This window comes from Ursus maritimus, unplaced genomic scaffold, assembly GCF_017311325.1.
Source record: "Ursus maritimus isolate PB19 unplaced genomic scaffold, ASM1731132v1 scaffold_21, whole genome shotgun sequence".
Classification (NCBI taxonomy): Eukaryota; Metazoa; Chordata; class Mammalia; order Carnivora; family Ursidae; genus Ursus; species Ursus maritimus.
In genome coordinates, this window is record NW_024424564.1 from 32934529 (window position 1) to 32955664 (window position 21136).

The 21136-nt window shown below is 34.9% G+C and overlaps 2 protein-coding genes across 2 annotated transcripts in view; one reads left to right on the plus strand and one right to left on the minus strand.

The window, feature by feature from the left end:
• ELK3 (ETS transcription factor ELK3) overlaps positions 1 to 5123 on the plus strand; it is a 38883-nt gene extending 33760 nt beyond the window's left edge. Inside the window, exon 4 of the mRNA XM_008687724.2 lies at positions 2668 to 5123. Coding sequence (XP_008685946.2) covers positions 2668 to 2766 — 99 coding nt within the window. The 3' untranslated portion in view covers positions 2767 to 5123. The remainder of the gene's footprint in view (positions 1 to 2667) is intronic.
• A 5811-nt stretch (positions 5124 to 10934) lies between these two features.
• Positions 10935 to 21136, minus strand: part of CDK17 (cyclin dependent kinase 17) — a 110723-nt gene continuing 100521 nt past the window's right edge. Inside the window, exons 11-17 of the mRNA XM_040637343.1 lie at positions 20809 to 20929; positions 18590 to 18687; positions 17828 to 17933; positions 15901 to 15943; positions 14811 to 14901; positions 13161 to 13238; positions 10935 to 12633 (exon numbers count right to left, since the gene is read on the minus strand). Coding sequence (XP_040493277.1) covers positions 12596 to 12633; positions 13161 to 13238; positions 14811 to 14901; positions 15901 to 15943; positions 17828 to 17933; positions 18590 to 18687; positions 20809 to 20929 — 575 coding nt within the window. The 3' untranslated portion in view covers positions 10935 to 12595. The remainder of the gene's footprint in view (positions 12634 to 13160; positions 13239 to 14810; positions 14902 to 15900; positions 15944 to 17827; positions 17934 to 18589; positions 18688 to 20808; positions 20930 to 21136) is intronic.

Consider the following 21136-nt stretch of genomic DNA (forward strand, 5'->3'; position numbering starts at 1 on the left):
ACCTTAGTCTTTTGATAACCATGGAAGATTTTCTAAGCTGGAGATAACAGATATTATACTATTTTTTTTTTTTTTTTTAGATTTTTAAATTTATTTGAGAGAGGGAGAAGCAGACTCCCCACTGAGCAGGGAGCCTGACACACCCTGGGATCATGACCTGAGCAGAAAGCAGATGCTTTACGGACTGAGCCACCCAGGTGCCCCTAAAATCTCTATTTTAGGAAGATACTGCTGATACCAGTGTGGAGGAAGGACTGAAGAAAAAGCAGAAAGTGCAAGGTGCAGGAAGATAAGAGGAATATTTATACTACTATAAATACTGAGGGGAAAAAAAATAATCTTTTAGAGTAGAAGAAATAGGAATATATTTAGAAGACATTCCAGAGGTAAAATTAAGATTTTTAGTTAGGTTTGAGGAGTAAGAGGTACTGAAAATTAGGAAGAGGCAAAGGTTACTTAATGTGATTAAAAGACTGGAAATGCTAGAAGAAGTTAACACTTATCGAGGGCTACTGTACGCTAGACGTTGTTCAAAGCACTTTTCATGGCTTCTCATTTAAAACAGTTGACCCTTGAACAATGTGGGGATTAGGGGTGCTGACCCCCACCTTACAGTTGAAAATCCATGTATAACTTTTGACTCTTCAAAAACTTAATTACTAATAGCCTAATGTTGACCGGAACCCTTTCTGATAACAGTTGATTAACACATATTTTGCATGTTATATGTATTATTATGCTGTATTCTGGTAATAAAGCAAGCTAGGGAAAAGAAAATCATAAGGACAGTACTATTCTGTGTTTCTTGAAAAAATCTGCAAACCTGTGTTGCTCAAGAGTCGGCTGTACTCCCAATAGTTCTTTTTGAAAAGATAAGATAAGGAAACTAGAGACCCAGAGATGTTGCTCAGTTTACCGAAGACCCTAGGTTAGTAAGTGGCAGACCCTGACTAAAGGTTAGGCTCATGCTCGTATCGCCACTCTCACCCACTTCAGAGTGAACACGGAATAGCAGGTTTTTGGTTAGGACGCATTGATGGGGACGTCTAACTGACAGCAGGAAAGGACTGTGGAGTTCAGTACAGGAGAAAGGAAGGCTGAGAACAAAAGTTTGGGGTGAACGTTGCAACTTAAGCGAGTGGAAGGGGGGAGTCAAAGATGAAACAAGCCAGAAAAGTCAGGCAAAAGAAACTACAACTGAGTGTACAGAAATAAAGAACAGAGGGCAGAATCAATTTTACACTTTTTAAAACAGGAAGATTAATAAAATCAAAACCTGATTCTTTTGAAAACACCAATAAGATGGACAAAAAAAAGAAAATGAGAAAAGATTGCAAATAAGCGAAGAGAATGAAAATTCAACACCTGCTCTTCATCCTATGTTCACTCTTAAGTCAATGAGAATAGTAATTAGGAGCATGGATTTTAATGGAGTATAAACTATATACAAATAGATTTGTTAACCCAGCTGAAATGGATAAAATTCTACAAACTAAAATTCCAAAGTGTCAGAAGAGAAACAAAAACCTTGAATATGCCAATGACCATTAAAGAAACTGAAATACTATTTAGAGAGCACACTCACACCAAGCCTTGCCAAAAATAAGTTGGGCAGTTTGGTACAAAAAGCGCAGGATCTTTCAGAGTTTAAAACTTGGCTTTACTGCTTATTAGTTAATCAATCAGAACTTACTTGAACTTTGTTTTCTCTTCTATAAAATGGGGATAACCAAACTTACTTTACAGGCTCCTAGATACCAACTGAAATGACAACCTCTGATAAACTGTAAGGCACTAGACATAAGTTACTGAAATAGTTTAAGAACTGAACAAATATATTCTATTGTACTTCTAACGTGTGCTAGGTTCTGTAGTTTGATAGTGTTGAAATTTAATATTAACTTATCTAGACTAAATAGAAATCAAACTGGAAGACAGCCCAGGAGATCATTTTGACACATCATCGTAGACAATGAAAATCTAGCTGTGAATAGTAATGTAGTAAAAGGAAGGAGGCCCTTAATTATTCTTGTTCAGTTGGGAGTATAGTGGTAGTATTTCCTTTAGACCTGAAAGTTATCAAATCATACACTTTTATACCGTTTATCATCTTAGTTACCAACAATACAGAAATTAACTTTACTCATTGTTTTGTCACTTAAGGGTGATCTATTAAGTTTGGTATTATTTATCATTGTAATTAAAAAAATACTTCCTCGGCTCTAAAATATATTCTTGCTTTCTAAATCTTTTAAGCTAAAACATTTCTCATTTTTAACAGTTACTGAGAAGCATCTTTATAGTACTCTGGAAAAACAATGGCCATTTTCAAAATACAGCATTAGAAATTTTACATGTGAATCAGCAGAGTCTGTGGTTTTCAAAATTACTTCAAAGCAAATCAGCATTCTAAGTAGCTTGGAACCTTTTAAAAGGAGTATTGGAACATGCTTTAGCACCATCCGTACATTTTTTTCTAGTGGCGTAGGCATATATAATAGGGACATTTTCTGGGCCTTATCCCTTGTTTGATGATCTCTGTAAAATAATTTGCAACCCCTCTGTCCCAGGGGTGATCCACTTATGGTCTGCCTAGGAATGTAAAGAATTCAAGTTTGTCCCAATGGGTCTGCAATAATTATTTTAAAAATCTTCTGTCCCCTACAGTTTCCAACACTGCTTAACGGCCACATGCCAGTGCCAATCCCCAGTCTGGATAGAGCTGCTTCTCCAGTACTGCTTTCTTCGAACTCTCAGAAATCCTGATGACATCTGGCCACAGTTAAAGACTTATTAACTGATGAAACAAATTTGTCCCCATGGGCTAGTTTACCTGTGTCATGAGAAGGACGTTGTGAAACCCTCTGTTAATTTGGTTTGCACTTTTCATAACATGGATGGTCTAGATTTATGTTAGCATTTTTAAAACTTTTTTTTTATATTCAAGTATATATGAAGATCTGTTTGGCATTAAGTGATTTTTAATGTTTTTGTTTTTATATCCTCTTAGCTCTTAAGTGTTGAACACTGTTGACAGTGAAGAACTTTTCTTAATGGTTTTCAGTGTAACTAATAAGGATGTGAAGCTTTTTTTCTTTCTAATTAATTCCGCATATGCTGAACTATGCTTATAGACACTATAACCAGCTGTGCCTTCCTTTGCATTTAGTTTTATGTAAATGGTTTATATATTTTTTAGTATTAAGAGAAAATGTTTGAAAGAAAAATTAGTATAAAACAGCTCTCTAGTAGAATCATTATTTTTCATAAGTAGGCAAAAATGAAAGCATATTCATATTTTTCTTTTTCGCTTTCAATTGTATAAGAATTGCCTGTTTTTATAAAAGAAACTAAGCCATATTTAGAAAATAAACATTCATAAAAGAAAATGTTCTAAAGTGCATTTTTAAAAAAAAAACTTTGAAAGGCTAGCTACCTGTTTACAATCTTTTAGATCCTCCCAAACAAAAACCTGAGACGGAAATCTACATCAAGTTCACTCTACCCATGCCCTTGGAATATCTCCTGTGTAAGCATACTGTTTTCAAAAAATTAGCTGTGGTTCTCCCAGTTTTCCATAGAGAATCACACCCCTGATACATTTTCCTGTATCGTTATGAGTTAGGGTTTCTCTAAACCTCTAGAACTGTAACATTTAAACATCCTATGCTTAGGAAGAGGCTCACAGACTGGTTGATGAACACAATTCTTAACATCAGGAATCTTCAGGTATATAAGGTATAGCCCTGTTTGTGGAAACTGAGAGGTAAGATACACTGCTTTATGTATTACTAAGTTTATGGTAAGAATGAAGGAAATTGGATAGAAGAAATATGACTCTTCAGGAACCTCACTGTGGAACTGAACTACTAATAATCTGGAGCGCTTGGCAGTAAATTCTTTTGTGTAGCATAAAGCAGTGATGATAACAAACAGCAGGTGCCACTCTAAGACACTGTTCTGTACATGAAGTAGGAAAGTTCATTATAATGTGAAGAGAACTGGAAAGTGCCCAGTGCTTTCAAGATCAGATTATCATCCCTAACTGTAAGTAACAAACCAATTTGAAAAGTGGCTGATTCCATAGGTGTTAAATGACAAGATTATGAAAAAGGGTAAAAAATAAAGCTTGTAAAAACTAAAACTTACAATGCTTAAAATCTTGAGATTTTTCAATCGGAATTAAGTGTCTCTGTGTATGGGGATGTATAAATCTCTACTACACACTTTTGGATATAAAGTAAATTCTAAAATCCACAGACCTACTGTCACTTCCTCATAAGCTGAGGATAATCCTGTACTAAAATAAAAGAGCTGGTGCAGGGAACTGATATTTACCAAACATGAAATGTTAAAGGTAGAGGGGGCCTTTGAGAATGCTTCTTAGCACTGTTTCCAGATAAGACAATTACACAGAAGCAACTGGGAGTTGCCTAAGGTCACACAGCTCATTAAAAGTAGAACAGTGATTGGTGCTCAGTCCAGTTCTGTTTTCCCATGCCTACCTGTAAGTAACTACTGGCTGAAAACTGCAGGTTAGGTAGAAAAAACAGGTAACAGGATATTTTTAAAAAATTTGTCAGATAAGAATGTACCCCAAATGTCAGATTCTTACAGAGAAACCAAAGGAAGTTAATCAATGTACAAAAATCTCAAACCAAAATATTTTTAAAAAAATGTATATGATTGAAATACTCAAATGACTATAAATCTGATTCTTGTATTTCCTTCCTTGAAATACGATGATTAACCCACATTCTAACTCTGTTTCTTAGAAATGGAAAAACGCCATGATTTTTATGGATCAAGAAACTCACTCACTAAGACACAAATACAGAACTGGAGGTACTGAAGTATAACCCTTATAAGCTCTGCCTCATTCTGTGTGTGTGTGTGAACAATTATTTTAGTCAGAAAATAGATTTCAAAGGACATAACTTTTTTTCCTTTTTATGTGTCTGCTTCATCAGTGTTAAACTGTTATGGCTAAGGTTTTATAGAACTATAACCTAAACGTTCTCTTTGTACACATCTTTTCTATGAGTGCATATCTTCATTCACTTTCATATATGTATCAATTTTACTATTATTTTTGTTCAATAAATACTTTGTGATAAAAGGTGTGAGGAAGCAAGTGGGTTGGTTTACCTCCATTTACTTGGGACGATCCAAATTTTACTTCTCTATATGTGTACAAGTTGGAAAATAAGTCTTGTCATCTAACCTTAAATATGATACATCAAAACATGTTATATATCTATGATCTGCTTTACAGAGATATTTAAGGAAACAAATAGAATTGTTGAGGTTGACTTGGGTGGGGGGAGAACAGGTTTGAAAAGTGGTCCTCTGATCTTTTAAATCTCAAGGTCTACCAATCATTCTATACTGAAATAGGGGTAGGTGAGGAGGAAGAGAAGAAACAAATTATCATTTATTCTTCTAGCTGAAACTAATATACTCAATGGTGAAAGATTGTTTTCCCTAACATAAAGAACATGTTGCCAATTCTACTTCAACACAGGACTGAAAGTCCTAACCAAAGTAATTAGGCAAGAAAAATAAATTCAAATTATAAAGGAAGTAAAGCTATCTCAATTTATAGATGATACGATCTTATATTTAGAAAACCTTAAAGAATCCACAAAAAATTTAATAAAGTAAGCAAAATTATAGGATACAAAATCAACACAAAAATTACGAAGAAAATAATTCCATCTACAACAACATCAAAAAGAAGAAAATACTAGGAATTTTATTCCTAAGTATTTAACATCAAAGGAATTAAAATAAGGAGGCACAAGACTTGTACACTGAAAAACTACAAAACATTGCTAAAAGAAACTAAAGCTGTCCTGCATTCATGGACTGGAAATCCCAATACTCACAAAGGATGTACAGATTCAGTGCAATTCCTATCACAATCCTAATGGCATATTTCCTGAGAAATAGAAAAACCCAATCCTAAAATTTAAATGGAATTTCAAGGGTTTCTGAATAGCCAAAACAATCTTGAAAAAGAAGAACAAAGTTGGAAGACTCACTTCTTGATCTCAAAACTTAAAAAACTACAAGTAATCGAAACATTGTGGTACTGGCAGGCAGACAGAGATGTAGACCAATAAAACAGAATTGAGAGCCCCAAAATAAACTCTCACATTTATGACCAATTGATTTGCAACAAGGGTGCCAAGACCACTTAATGGGAAAAGGACAGTCTTTTTAACAAATAGTACTGGGAAAACTAGACATTTACATGCAAAAGAATGAAGTTAGATCCTCACTTTACACCACATACAAAAATTAACTCAAGATTTATCAAAGCCCTAAATGTGTTAAAACTATAAAACTCTTAAAACGGGGGGGAATATTCATGACCCTAAATCTGGCAGTTTCCAAGATATGTTGGATGTCATTAAATGAGCAATTTTATGTAATAAAAGGATACTATCCATCAGGAAAGTAAAAGGCAATCCAGAGAATGGAAAAAAATAACTGCAAGTCCTATACACTCTTATGTACCTAATACCCAGAATATATAAAGAAAAGCGCCTCAGTGAGTCAGTCAGTTAAGCATCCAACTTGATTTCACCTCAGGTCATGATCTCAGGGTCATGAGATTGAGCCTCTCATCGGGCTCTGTGCTCAGTGGAGAGTCTGCTTGGGATTCTCTCCCTCTTCATCTGCCTCTGCCCTTCCCCCCTTCAACGCGTGCATGCTCTAAAATCAATTAAAACTTAAAAGATGTAAAAAACTACAGTTTAAACAACCCAACTCAGCAACAACAATCTAAAAATGGGCAAAGGACTTGAATACTCTTCTCCAAACCAGATACAAATGGCCAATACGCACATGAAAAGATGCTCAACATCCTACTCACTAGGGAAATGCAAATCAAAACTACAATGAGATAACATGTCCTATGTATCAAAATGAATTTTTTTTTTTTTTTAAAAGGAAAGTAAGTATTGGCAAGGATGAGAAATTAGAACTCTCATACATTACTACTGGGAATGAAAACGGTGCAGTTGCCATGGGCAATCATTTGATGGTTCCTTAAAAAGGTAAACAGAGAATTACTAAATGACCCAACAATTCAACTCCTAGGTATATAAACTCAAAGAATTGAAAACGAGGACTCAAACAGATGCTTGTACACCCATGTTCATGACAGCATTATTCACAAAAGCCAAGAAGTAGAAAAAAGTTCATGTGAAATCAACAGATAAATGTTTAAACAAAACGTACATTCGAAGAATATTATTCGGCCATGAAAAAGAACTAAAATTCTGATACATGCTACAACATGGATGAAACTTGAAAACATCATTCTAAGTGAGCGAAATAAGCCAGACACCCAAGGACAATTATGGTATAACTCCACTTATATGAAATATCTGCAATAGACAAGTACAGGCATACCAGAGGTGCCTAGCTGGCTCAGTCAGAAGGGCATGTGACTCTTGATCTCAGGGTTGTGATTTCAAGACCCATGTTGGGTATAGATATATACTTAAGTAAATAAAAATAAAACTTAGAAATTACAACCATACCTTGGAGATATTGCAGGTTCAGTTCCAGACCATTGCAATAGCAAATACCATAATAAAGTGAGTCAAATGAATTTTTGGCTTCCCAGTGCATATAAAAATTATGTTTACGCTATCCTGCAGTCTATTAAGTGTGCAACATTGTCTAAAAAAAAAGTACATACTTCTGTTTAAAAAAATACTTTATTATTAAAAAAATGCTAACCCATTTGAGCTTTCAGTGTGTCATAGTCCTTTTGCTGTTGGAGGGTCTTGCTTTGATGTTGATAGCTGCTGTCTGATCAGGGTGGTAGCTGCTGAAGGCTGGAGTGGCTGTGGCAATTTCTTAAAATAAGACAACAATGAAGTCTGCGGAAACGATGAAGAGTCCTTTCATGCTGTTTGATAGCAATTTACCTGCAGAACTTCCTTCAAAACCGGAGTCATCTTAAACCCTGATATTGCTTTATCAACCAAGTTTATTTAAGTGATATTCTAAATCCTTTGCTGTCATTTCAACAATCTTCACAGCATCTTCACCAGGAGTAGATTCCATCTCAAGAAACCACTTTGCTCATCCATAAGAAGCAACTTCTTATCATTCAAGGTTTATCATGAAATTGTAGCAATTCAGTCATCTTGTAGCAATTCACTCCACTTCTAATTCTAGTTCTCTTGCTATTTCCACCACATCTGCAGTTACTTCTGCTCAGGTCTTGGAACCAGCGTCTTCCAAACTCCTGTTAATGTTGATATTTTGGCTCTTCCCATGAATCATACATGTTCTTAATGGCACTTAGAATGGTGAATCCTTTCCAGAAGGTTTTCAATCTACTTTACCCACATCCATCAGAGAGGAATCACTACTATGGGAGCTACAGCTTTATGAGATGTATTTCTTATAAGACTCGAAAGTCAAAACTACTTCTTGATCTATGGGCTCCAAAGCAGATGTTATGTTAGCAGGCATGAAAACAAGATTAATCTTGGTTGTCCATCTCCATCAGAGCTCCTGGGTGGTCAGGTACATTGTCAATGGAAAATAATATTTTGAAAACCTTTTTTCCTGAACAGCAGGCTTAAAATATTCAGTAAATCATGCTATAAAGAGATGTGCTCTCATCCAGGCTTTGTTGTTTCATTGACAGAGCACAGAGAAAGTAGATTTAGCATAATTCTTAAGGGCCTTAGGGTTTTCAGTATGGTCAACGAGCAGTGGCTTCAACTTACAGTCATCAGCTGCATTAGTCTCTACTAAGAGAGCCTTTTTTTTTTTTTTTTTTTAAGATTTATTTATTTTGTAGGGGGGGGATAGGGGAGGGAGAGAAAGTAAGAAACAGACTCTCCACCAAGAGTGGAGCCCAATGCTGGGCCCAATTCCACAGCCCTGAGATCATGACCTGAGCCAAAAATCAAAAGTCAGATCCTCAACTGACTGAGCCATCTGGGCACCCCAATCTTTTGAAACTTTGAAGCCAAGCACCGACTTCTCCTTTCTAGCTATGAGATGTGATGGCATCTTCTTCCAAGAGAAAGCTATTTTGCCCACATTGAAAATCTGTTTAATGTAGCCACTTCCATTAACTATCTTACCTAGATCTTCTGGATAACTTGATGCTTCATCTTGCACTTTTATGTTATGCAGACATCTTCTTTCCTTTAACCTCATGAACCAAACTCTGTTAAGCTTCAAACTTTTCTCCTGCAGCTTCTTCACCTCTCTCAGCCTTCAAAGAACTGAAGAGAGAGAGAGGGCTTTGCTCTGGATTAGGTTTTGGCTTAAGGGAATGTTGTAGCTGATTTGATCTTCTACCCAAACCAATAAAACTTTCTCTATATCAGCAATAAGTTTGTTTCACTTTATCATTTATGTGTTCACTGGAGTAGCTCTTTTAATTTCCTTCAAGAACTGTTCCTTTGCATTCACAGCTTGGCTAACTGGAGCAAGAGGTCTAGCTTTCAGCCTATGTTGGCTTTTGACATGCCTTCCCAACTAAGCTTAAATTATTTCTAGCTTTAATTTAAACTCAGAAATATGTGACTCTTCCTTTCACTTGAACAATTACAGGCCATTGTAGGGTTATTAATTGGCCTAATTTCAGTATTGTGTCTCAGGGAATAGGGAGGCCTGAGGAGAGGGAGAGAGATGGGGGAATAGCCTGTTGGTGGACCAGTAAGAACACACACAGCATTTATGAATTAAGTTCACTGTCTTGCATGGGTGTGATTTGTGGCACCCCCAAAACAATTACAGTGGTAATATCAAGAATCACTAATCACAAATCAGCATAACAAATACAATAATAGAATTTGAAATACTGTGAGAATTACCAAATGTAACACAGAGACACAAAATTAGCAAATGCAGCTGGAAAAACGGCGCCGGCAGGGTTGCAACAAACCTTCAATTTATTAAAAACTGCAGTATCTGCAAAGCACAATAAAGTGCGGCACAGTAGAAGGAGTTATGCCTATATATTAGAGGTTACCGGGGCTGTGGGGAGGGGAAAATGAGGGAGGGTTTCTTAATGGGTATAGCATTTGTTTGGAGATGAAAAATTTTGGAAAAAGATAGTGGTAATTGCTGTACAACAGTCTAATTAATGCCACTAAACTATATACTTAAAATGATAAAAATGGCAAATTAAAAAAACCCCATAAAAACAGAAGCATACAAAAAAAAAAAAAACACTTCATGAATTGTTCTGGATCCAAAAGATAGATTATTATAACATGTTAACAAGCAGTCTTTCACATGTAATAAAGCATCAGAACGGAAACTCTTCTATACACCTAGACTGACATATTCAATGTGTGTCAACACCATTTGGAAGGAAAACAAAAAAGGCATCCTCTCTTACCTTTAGGACCATGTCAGTTTAAGATGAATCCTAAGTGTTCATGGTTCAAAATTTCTGAGTTTCAATTGTCTTCATTGCAAAGTTTTCAGGATCTGAATGGTGGTGCTCAAGTATCAAAAAAAATATATCAAATTCCTTAATAAAATGAAGAAACATCCCTAGGACTTCCTAGGAAGAAGAATTTTATATAACTACTGGATATATTTCTTCATCTTTTATATGCAAGAATATCAAACTTATGGATAACTATGAAATTTGCAAAACATCACTTATATAACATAAGAAATGAAAAATCTGACAGCTTTATAATTAAGTACTATCCTATAAAATCACAGGAGAGATTATTAAATGAATGGCCAGCACAAATACAAATTAAATATCATTACTGGCACAGTGAGACTTCATGATCTTAAAAATGAAACCCATAAAGGAAAATGACCCCATTCTACACAGCCTTCTTCCCCCAGAAAGAACTGTGACTCAACAAAACCACATTTTAACAACATGAAGATTTTGTTATTATAAATTTCAAAACAAAATGGAGGAATTTCCACATAATATTTATAACCTTCAAAGTACAATATTAATACATGTCTGTCAGTTAGAAATAACAGCAGTTTGTTAGGCTACAGGGTTTAACATAAAACCAATTTACAAATGTGAAAAGCAGTAGTGGTCCAATATTCACCATTACACATGAATCTGTTTCTTCCAGAAAGTTTTTTTTAAAAATTAAAATTTCTGTATCATGAAATATTAAAATAACACCCAAACATGCCACAATCACTATTCACAAATAAAGTTAAAATGAAATATACAAAAATTCACTTAATACTGTTAAATAACAATAAACTACAAGATTTCCTGAACAGAAATGGTAGGACCCCTGAATGTTTTACAGTGAATATCAGGAAAAAAAAATTAAGTTATGATTATTTTCATGATATATAAGCCAAAAATTTACATGACCATTTCAAAATATACCAATTAAAGATTTGTAGTTTGTAAGATGCACTAAATAAACAAATAGTCCTTAAAACTTAACACAAATGCTTAAAACACTTACCAACACCAAGGTGTCTTTATGATGTTCAAAGAGATGCATAATTGAAACTGTAATATTTACTATCTCTGATAAACACATTAATACCTACGATGCCTTAAAACAATCCTCTAAGTTCTCGTTTCTCTTGTTTGTATTTATCATGGCTCATTTCAAAGACATATTACAGCTTTTAGCTGATTCCAAGTGAATGTTATTAAAACATATTTATACACACAGCCCCCCCAAAATGAAATAAATGGCTCCCCAAAGTAGTATCATCCCTTCTAATAAAAGAATTGTATTTAAGACGAAAACAAGACCTCACATATTTCACTGGACTTGTATGGTTTAGTTTTAACTAAATTAAAGCACAATGTAAAATAGGTAAGTGTATTAGTATACACATATCCAATAATATGCAGTAAATATTTCTAAAATGAGGAAAGGTAAAAATAAATAATTTTGGTGCTTTAACTTACTGGTATCTAATGTAAGATCCCCATAATGTCAGGTATTCACTTGCTTGAATCAACTTCTGCATCACATGCTTTCCTAAACATAATGTGCTCATCAATTTCTTAGCTACTCTACTTGAGGATGTTCAATAAAAAATTATATAGCATGAACTTAGAGTGTTCAAGATGGCTCACTTACTTTACTGTTAAGCAAAGCTAAATTTACATTCCAGGAAACACTGCAGTTTAATTTTAAAAACAAACAAGAAATGCAGCAGTAAAACAATTCGTGAGGAGAAACAGATGCATTCACATCTAATAAAGCCACTGCAACTTCTTCAGGCATGTAACTGTTGTGTTAAATAAACAGACAGTAGTTATTTAGCAGCAATGATTCCGCAATAAATAATGCACTGTGTTTCTCAGTCCTGCACAAAAATTGCAGCTACAGTTACATCAACAGCTGTAACCTACTGGCTCTAATGGCAGAGAAGACCTTAAAACCAACTGTACAAAAAAATTGTCACACTGTGACAACAAATATAAAAACAATCTGTAGGTCTGAAATAAAAAGACTCCACTGTGAAGAGGACAGTGTAGACAAACGGAGATTCCAAGTCCACCAAAAGAAATAATTGCCTTCAGATCTGAGTCCTTGATTGATAAGAAAGGCTGGGGGCTGGGCTTGAAACCATTTTATCAGACTTAAAAGAGCATGCTCTGTCTTCTGTTCTTCCCATGTCCTAAAATATAAAGTCATTTTATGAGGCAGTTCAAGGTTCAGTTTTATCCCACATACAGTATTTGGTGACTCTAGGAAGCTAATGTTCCCACCAGCAAAAACTAATGTTCCACGATAAGAGTGATCAGCACTGTCTTAAATGACCCTTTTGTTGATGGGGTCAGTCTACAGCTTCTATGCTTCGCAGTGAAGAACCTGAAGACTAGGGAAGCACAAGATGTGTCTTCTGCCTCAGGTACCAGGGATGGCGTGTGCAGTGATCAAGCCAGGCCACTTGTAAAAGGTCTTTGTGCCATCTGCAGCTTTCAGGATCCCTGACTTGACTGAGTCAGATTTCTCTTGGAAGAATTACTGAGCTGCCCACATCATACAGAAAAGTGAGTACGTGCAATGCTAAACATACAGTTGTGGAATGCACTGTACATTGGTTTTTACATCAATGATCTTACTGATCAATTTATAAACCAAAAACTTGGTTCCACGCAATATTTCATGATCGACACGTGAAATGGTTTATGACAAACACACCTGTCTCTGGATAAGAAGAATTTCGAAAACCCGGGTCCTTTTGCAACTGAATCTCTTTCAAACTGAATATTGATACACCTAAAATGCATAGACAAAAACTATCAGGTGAAGGTCTAACATTATTAAAACAAATATAACCCAACTATAGACAGAATGTTTAAAAATGTGTATTGATTCAACATGAAACATTTATGCTACATTCACAAGGTTAAAGCCCTACTGAACTATCTTCCCCTTTGTTCCCATGTTTTGAGAAGAAAACCAAATAAAATAATCTCCCCTCAGAACCTTCCCCTACAACTCTGCTTTGAATAATGCTTCCAATATGTTTCTCCTCGAATATGTACATATAGAGAATATACACTCTCTTTCTAGGACTTACTGGGGTTATAAGACCTAATCAAAAGGTATTTCTTGATTTTTATTCTCTCTGTCCTTTATCTGTCTCCTTATAATGGCATGAAGGTATCAGGGTCTCAAAATAACTGCAGATTTTCAGAAAAAAACCATAGGTTTGTACACAACCATAATTGCCTACCTCAAACAATGAAACTTGGTATTAATAATGAAATGTAAATATCATCTTAAAAAAACACTCATAATTCATCTCTCTCATTTCCAATCTCTGCTAGAGAGGTAATCTTTCATTAAAAAATATCCAGTTAAGTTCTAAGTGAAAAGTCTTAAGGATTCTTGATCTCAATTAGCAAACCTCAATGAATCAATATTTTTTAGTTATAAATGAGAATGGGAAATTAATGAAAGCTTTTGGAATCTCAGTTCCTAAATATTCTAATTCCCCATTCACCTTCCTCAGTTTTAAAGTAAAATGTTGGGGTAATCTTTTAAAAGGGGGTGATGAGTAAAATGAAGCAGTTAACTCAGGCATGAGAAATCAGCTCTTTTAGGGACTGACAATACACTCACCACTGTCATGAGGACAGTAAAGTCAGAGTGACCATAGCAAAGAAAAATCATCTTTATATCTTGAAAAGGAAATCTACTTTCACAAGAAAACAATTTTATGTTTCAGTTGTGCTTCATTACTCTCTGCCTGAAATCCATTTTTAGAAACTCTGAATCAACGCAATCCAGATTAGGCCTAATGACAATGTCTATCATCAGATGGCATTTTCCAATTTAAGTCTAATAAGATTAATAACCCATGCCTAAGTACTATTGATTTCTTACAGAGCAGTGGCAATGTGCTCAGTATTAAAAGAAACAAATTAAGGGGTGCCTGAATGGCTCAGTCGGTTGGGCGTCCCGACTCTTGCTTTCAGCTCGGGCCAAGTTCTCATGGGTTGTGGGGTCAAGCCCCACTCCAGCTCCATGTTAGGCTCTGCGCTCAGCAGGAAGTCTGCTTGAAGATTCTCTCCCTTTGTCCCTCCCCTACTTACAGGAGCACATTCTCACTCACTCTCTCTCTCTAAAATAAAAAAGTCTTAAAAAAAAAAAGAAAAAGAAACAAATGAAAACATATGCAAATAACACACACTTCCCTTCAAGGAATTCTGATCTGGTTACAAAAAGACTAAAATGTTATGCTTAAAAACCGACCATAATCTCTTCCTAAACCCCTAATTCACCCCAGTCTCCAACACTGGACAAATGAAAATGGGGCCAGGGGGACGTTAGAATTTCTCTTACTTTCAGGTAAAGTATGTATTCTTGGTCCCAGACTTCGAAAGTATACATGTTTCATGGCCTCTTCTGCTGAAACCCTTTTCTTAGATTCGTACTGTGAAAAAGCAAAGAACTGCTTCATTAACTTTTTCTCTAAACATTATGAGGGGAGGCAGATTAGCATTTAGAGCTATTTTTATCTTATTATTTGTAATACAATGACTGCTTTTTAAGAACGAACTTGGAGTACGCCAGATATACTCTAATGTGAGTTGCTATTGAGATTATGTAGTAATGACTACATCTCAGTTCCAAACTTCCAAGATGAAGCTGGCTCTTCACTAAAAATTTAGATTTCCTGTATTTTCTGAAGTGATAAAAAACTAAAATATCTGACCTTTGGTGTTCCTTTTCCTCATGAACACCAAAGGATCACTGGAAATATATCCAATACTTTTATGACAGATATTATTAAATTACCTATTGGATATCCATTTCCTTTTTTTCCTTGATGAGATTTGTTTAAGGTGTCCGTGTTTCCAAATCCAGCAGATCAATCATGAATCATGACTGTTTTAAGTTTAGGCTAATTATAATAACAATCTTGCTCCCCAATTCCCAGCCTCTCTTACAATTAATGTTCTGGCCAACAAGACTTAGGAAGAAGCTTTGCAGGGGTTTCTGGAAAAGCCTTTGCTTTCCAGATACAAGGGGACTATTATGGCTGACACCCTTATCTTCTCTTCTTACTGCTTTGAATAGAAGATATGAATGGTATTTGTAGGTGCTGTAGCCTATAAGGCTGTAAGTATAAGGAAAAAAAAGAACATAAGAGATTATGAATTGCAGAGAACATGGCCTGGACATAAGTTGATCAATGCCAGAAGGTGACTACCTCAGAATGTTCTAGGTCACAGTGAGAGACCCATACACATTAAGAGAAACCATCATTTATTATTATTTTACTTAAGCATATGCCTTAAGCATGCCAGATACTACCATAAATAATCTTATTTAACTGTCATGACAAATACTTTAGGCAGGTATTACTGATTCCATTCTACAGATACAGAGAAACTGCGGCTTAGTGATTACAAAGTAAGATGTAACATACCTGAAGAAACTTTGTTATTAACTCGATTCCCTCAGAGTCTAATCTAAAAACAAAAAACAAGTAGCAATTTATTCTTTTATCTTAGCTGACGGGAACTTTTCAAATAAAACTATTTTCCAAGTGTTTTAATCTGCTAACTTCAAGTGCTCTAAAATAGCCACTTTTGTTGCTTTCAAATAGACTCAAATCTGTTTTATCCTTAAAAGACCTATCTTGCCACTTGCTGAAGAAGAAACTATAAAAAACGGCTTTGGCTCAAATTTTCAATAATGAAGAACAAATCAGATAATTAAAGAATTTTTCAAAATCACCATTCTGTCTCAAAGTAACCCCTATTATCACAAAAGCTTAAGTGTATCATTTTCATAGTGTTCTGCTACAGGCAAGATACAAAAGCGTCATTTTCTTATTGTATAGGTGAAAGTGACCCCAAATCTATCACTGTGGCTCACAATAAACACAGATGACTCATTCAACACATTTTTACAGGGTAGTCTACTGAGACCGGGGTACTAGAACCTATAAAGTTCCATTTAAATATGCCACAATGACATCATAAAACTTAATTAAAAATTGGGCTACAAAATCAATGAGGTAGTCAATAAAGATAGATAATTATAGTGATGAAATTCATTTAATAAGTAGTAGAGGATTTGGGGACTATTTTAATGGGATAATCTCTTGATCAGAAAGCACAGGTTCTATTTTGCATGCCTTTCACTGGCAAAAGTACAATTACGAATAAAGAAATACTCTCCCAAGTGTTCTTAGTGAGTACTGTGGATGCTGTGGCCTAGACATTCTCCAGACTCTTCTAATCCTTTGTAGTTTGCCGTTCTGACAAATATCCAGAGCTCTTTGGGCACAAACTAGGGGCTAAGGTCATGGAGAACCTGCTTTAAAGAAGAGCTTCAACCTTCTGCACTGGACATTACAATAGCAAGCAACATATAAATGACAAAAATAGGATTTATGCTACTTAGAAGGAAGAGACACACACACAAAGCCCTGCACATAGTATTATTCTTCCTAAGCAAGTCTACTTAGAATGTTACTAGTTGCTATAGTAACAATAAGAACATCAATTCATATAAATACTTTAAAAATATTTTTGGTATCAGAACTGTTTTTCTACTCTCTCTAGCTTGAGAATAAATGGAACTAGAGCCAAGTGTGTTAGCTCGTGAGCAATGTGAATGGCTTTTTTGATTAAAACGTTAAAACACTGACCTTATTTGGTATCTGGGTATACTCTATTTTTTTTAAGGACACATGAAAAAACACAGTCAAAGGGGTTATTCTTTGTTACTTATGGAATTTTTACATTTCAGTAAGTAGAAATGTTCTAACTGAAATTTTAATGGGGGTTTTAAATGGATCTGGGGGTAGATCTGAGAAACTTTAATGAAATGGCTAACATTTAGGATATGAGGGGTCAGAAAGAGTTTACATTCTTCAAACACAAATCATGTCATTAACATTGGCCAAATACTGACGGGTCACCTTGGGTCAGAGTCAAGATTTTACTTTTAACACTTTCTTAGATTTTTGTAAGTAAATACAGAATAATTCTGTAGGAGGCAAAACAAAAATTTCATCATGGCCTTCAAGGTACTGAATACAGCATTAACCAATGTCTTCTTTCTGACAAAGGGAACAATCTACATACACTCTAGAATTCTAATATGGATGTTCTATATTCATTTTATTTATAGCTCAATTCTGTGATTTATATATCTTGGTCTCTGAATTATAACATTAATCTGACAAAAGGAAGGAAGAAATTCATCTAAATCAGATCCTAAAATATTTAAGAACTCTGTATGTATATTATATATTTTTCCCTGAATCCTTACTATGGCTAATGCTTCAAAAGACTGGAAAGAATGATGTGGGTTTTCCCCCTTTAACTTAAAGAAAAAAATACCTGGGTGCATGGTTAATGAGAGGCTGTGGTTTGTATTTTGGAAAGTTGTAGTTCTTAAACTCATCATTTGAAGAAACACCTGGCCAAGTTTCCTGAGATGGTGTTCCTGAATTTAAAAAAAAATAAAAATGTGTAAATATATAAAAATTTATATATACACAAACACATAAATAAGGAGAACTAAGAAAGTGTCAAAGAACAATTTACATTTAGTAGCTGATTTTATTATTTCAACTGAAAGCAAAATGATAGAAATAGTAAAGACATATCAACTTTTTTGGGACTCTGCAATGATGCCATAAAAACGATGATGCCTAATCTAGAAATATTTCCCAATAATATGCTAAAGGTCAATTTTCGATAATATTTCTCTTTGTTCTTGCATACAATTTTTAATGCAAAGGCAGAACTTAGTAAATGAAAAGAAGTTACACAGAAGGCTCTATTTTTATAATTATGCTGATTATAATTCTTTTCTTTGTAATCAGGTTGGTTTTTTTTTTTTTTTTTTTAAAGATTTTATTTTTAAGTAATCTCTACACCCAGCATGGGGCTCAAACTTACAACCCGGAGATTAAGTCACATGCTCCACTGACAGAGCCAGCCAGGTATAATTATAATTAACTAATTATAATTCTTATAACAGCTATCCATGTTAGTTAGTCTCAGTACCAAATTTTTAAATATATTTTTTTAAAATATATAATCTTATCTAGCTAGTCACAATGGCAGAAAACAAATTACTGGGAAAATATCTGTTACCTAGCAGTCGGAAAATTAAGTGCAGCTCATCTTCCACGGTTGATCCTGGAAACAGAGGTCTTCCAGAAGCCATTTCAAAGAAAATGCAACCAACACCCCTTTAAGATATATCATAAAAAAAATGATGAGCAATCTATTTACATATTATGAAGGACAATTATCTTTTCCTTAAGAGTACCCTCTGGAGATGGAGAATTTTGTATTAGCCTGCTAGAAAACATACTATAGAGATTATTTTCAGCTCCAACTAATTTGTTAATATGTATCCTATTTGTCTCAACTTTTATATTGTTATATCCACTCCTCCATCTCCCCTCCTCTGCCCTGCCTTAAAAATGTCCAGCTCTCCTCTGCATGACCCTTGAAGAAAAACATACCAATAGTTAACAGTGATTTAATGCCTATTATGTCTTAGATAGTGGGTAGCAGGGATAGGGAGAAGCAAATGATTCAAGAAACTTTTATGCAGGAAGCAGAGATAGAACATACAAGTGCAGGGTGGTGAGTGTACACAAGTGTGTGAGAAGGAAAAGAAACGGATGGAGATTCAGTGAATGAATACTATCGTCTAGAATCTGTGTGAATACCCTTAAGACACAGTCCCTCCCATTAAAGGACTCACAATCTAACCACTGTATGTAAAATTTTACATACTAAAATGGTATACAAAAAGTTACAATGATGAAGCCACTATTGAAAACAGTATGGTTGTCCCTCAAAATAATTTAAAATAGAATTGCCATATGATCCAGCAATTCTACTCCTAAGTATATACCCAAAAGAACTGAAAGCAGAGTCTCAAAGACGTATTTGTCACTTATGTCCACAGCAGCATTACTCTTAACAGCCAAAAGGTAGAAACAACCCATATGCCCACTGACAAACGGATAAACAAAATGTAGCATACATATGCAATGATTACTCAGTCTAAAAATGAAAGCAATTCTGACACGTAAAGTCAAGTATCTTAACAACATGGATGAAACTTGAAGACATTTATGCTAGGTGAAATAAACCAGTCACAAAAGGACAAATACTGTAATCAGTCTACTCATATGAGGTGCTTAGAAATGTCAAACTCACAGAGACAGAAAGTAGAATGGTGGTTGCCAGTGGCTGAAGGAAGGAGGAAATGGGGAGTTGTCTAATGAGTATGAGGTTTCAGTTTTGCAAGATGAAAAAAGTTCTGGAGTGTTAAGGTTACACAACAATGTGAATGTACCTAACGCCAAAGAACTGTAGAAAATGTGGTTAAAATGGTAAACTACGTTATGTATATTTTACCACAATTTAAAAAATAAGTTTAAAAAAATGTTACACAAAATTATATATAATTGTTCAATGCAAGACAACAGAAGGAAGCGTATGACTTATTATTGCATTATATAGTCAATAAATGAAACCACATTTCAGAGGAAGGAATTGTCATTGGATGCTAGGTTGCATTCAGGAAGGATTTATGAAAAGCTGTGTTTTGAAGGTTCCTAGGCAGGAGATGCACAGTAGGCATTCCAGATGGGTCGACTGGTATGAACATAAGTGCAAAGGTGGGAAAGCCCAGGTTATTTTTGAGATATGGTGAGTAGCCCATTTGGCTAAAAGGGATTACTCATATAGAGGAACAGTCTAATGTAAGTTGGAAAAGATAGTTTAGAGATGTTTTTATGGAGATCATTAAGTATCAGATTGATGAATTATACCTTACTCTATAGGTAATGAAAGGGGACGCAGCAAAGGTATTTGAGTAAAGGAATATCATGATCAGAGTGGGATATGAGGAAGATGGTTGCAATATTTTATTATTCTTAGATCAACTTAAGACCAAGTGGATTTTTATGAATATTAAATGATGACAAGAATAATTTTATTTTAAACTACGACGTACTAAACATTCTTCTAAATGCTTAATAAGTATTAGCTCATTTGGTCTTAACATTATCCACAAAACAGCCTTTTTAAAGTAATTATTGTTACTATTCCCATTTCCTTAAATGAGGAAACTGAGGCAAGTCCAGTAATTTGAATAAGCTTATTATGTAGTTGTAAGTGATAGAACTGGTAAACCTAGGTGATCTTATTCGTGTCAAAACTTTTCATTATTGCTTATATTTTCGCTCTTTAAAATATCTCCCTAAAAGTCAAATATCTATCAATATGCCTGTGTTAATGGCTACATTCTTTCAAAATTATAAATGGCAATAACATCTGCATGTATTTACCACATGTCAATCTGTGTTGAGTACTCTGAGGAACCGAGAAGCACATCAGGTGGCCGGTACCACAGTGTGACGACTTCATTGGAGTAGGTCTTTGTGGGAACTGACTTGGCTCTGGCTAGCCCTTCACAGGGAAAAGAAAACAATTAAAAAATGGCAAGGATTTCCCAACCCATATCTTCACCATGACTTCAGTCACAAGGATGTCTGAGACAGCTATTCTCTAGTTTCCTGAAGTTTAAAAACTCAGTTTTATGAATTTTTTTGTGTGTGTGTGCATGGTCTAGTAAGCAAATCTTTATGCAATTAAACAGTAACAATTCCACAATCA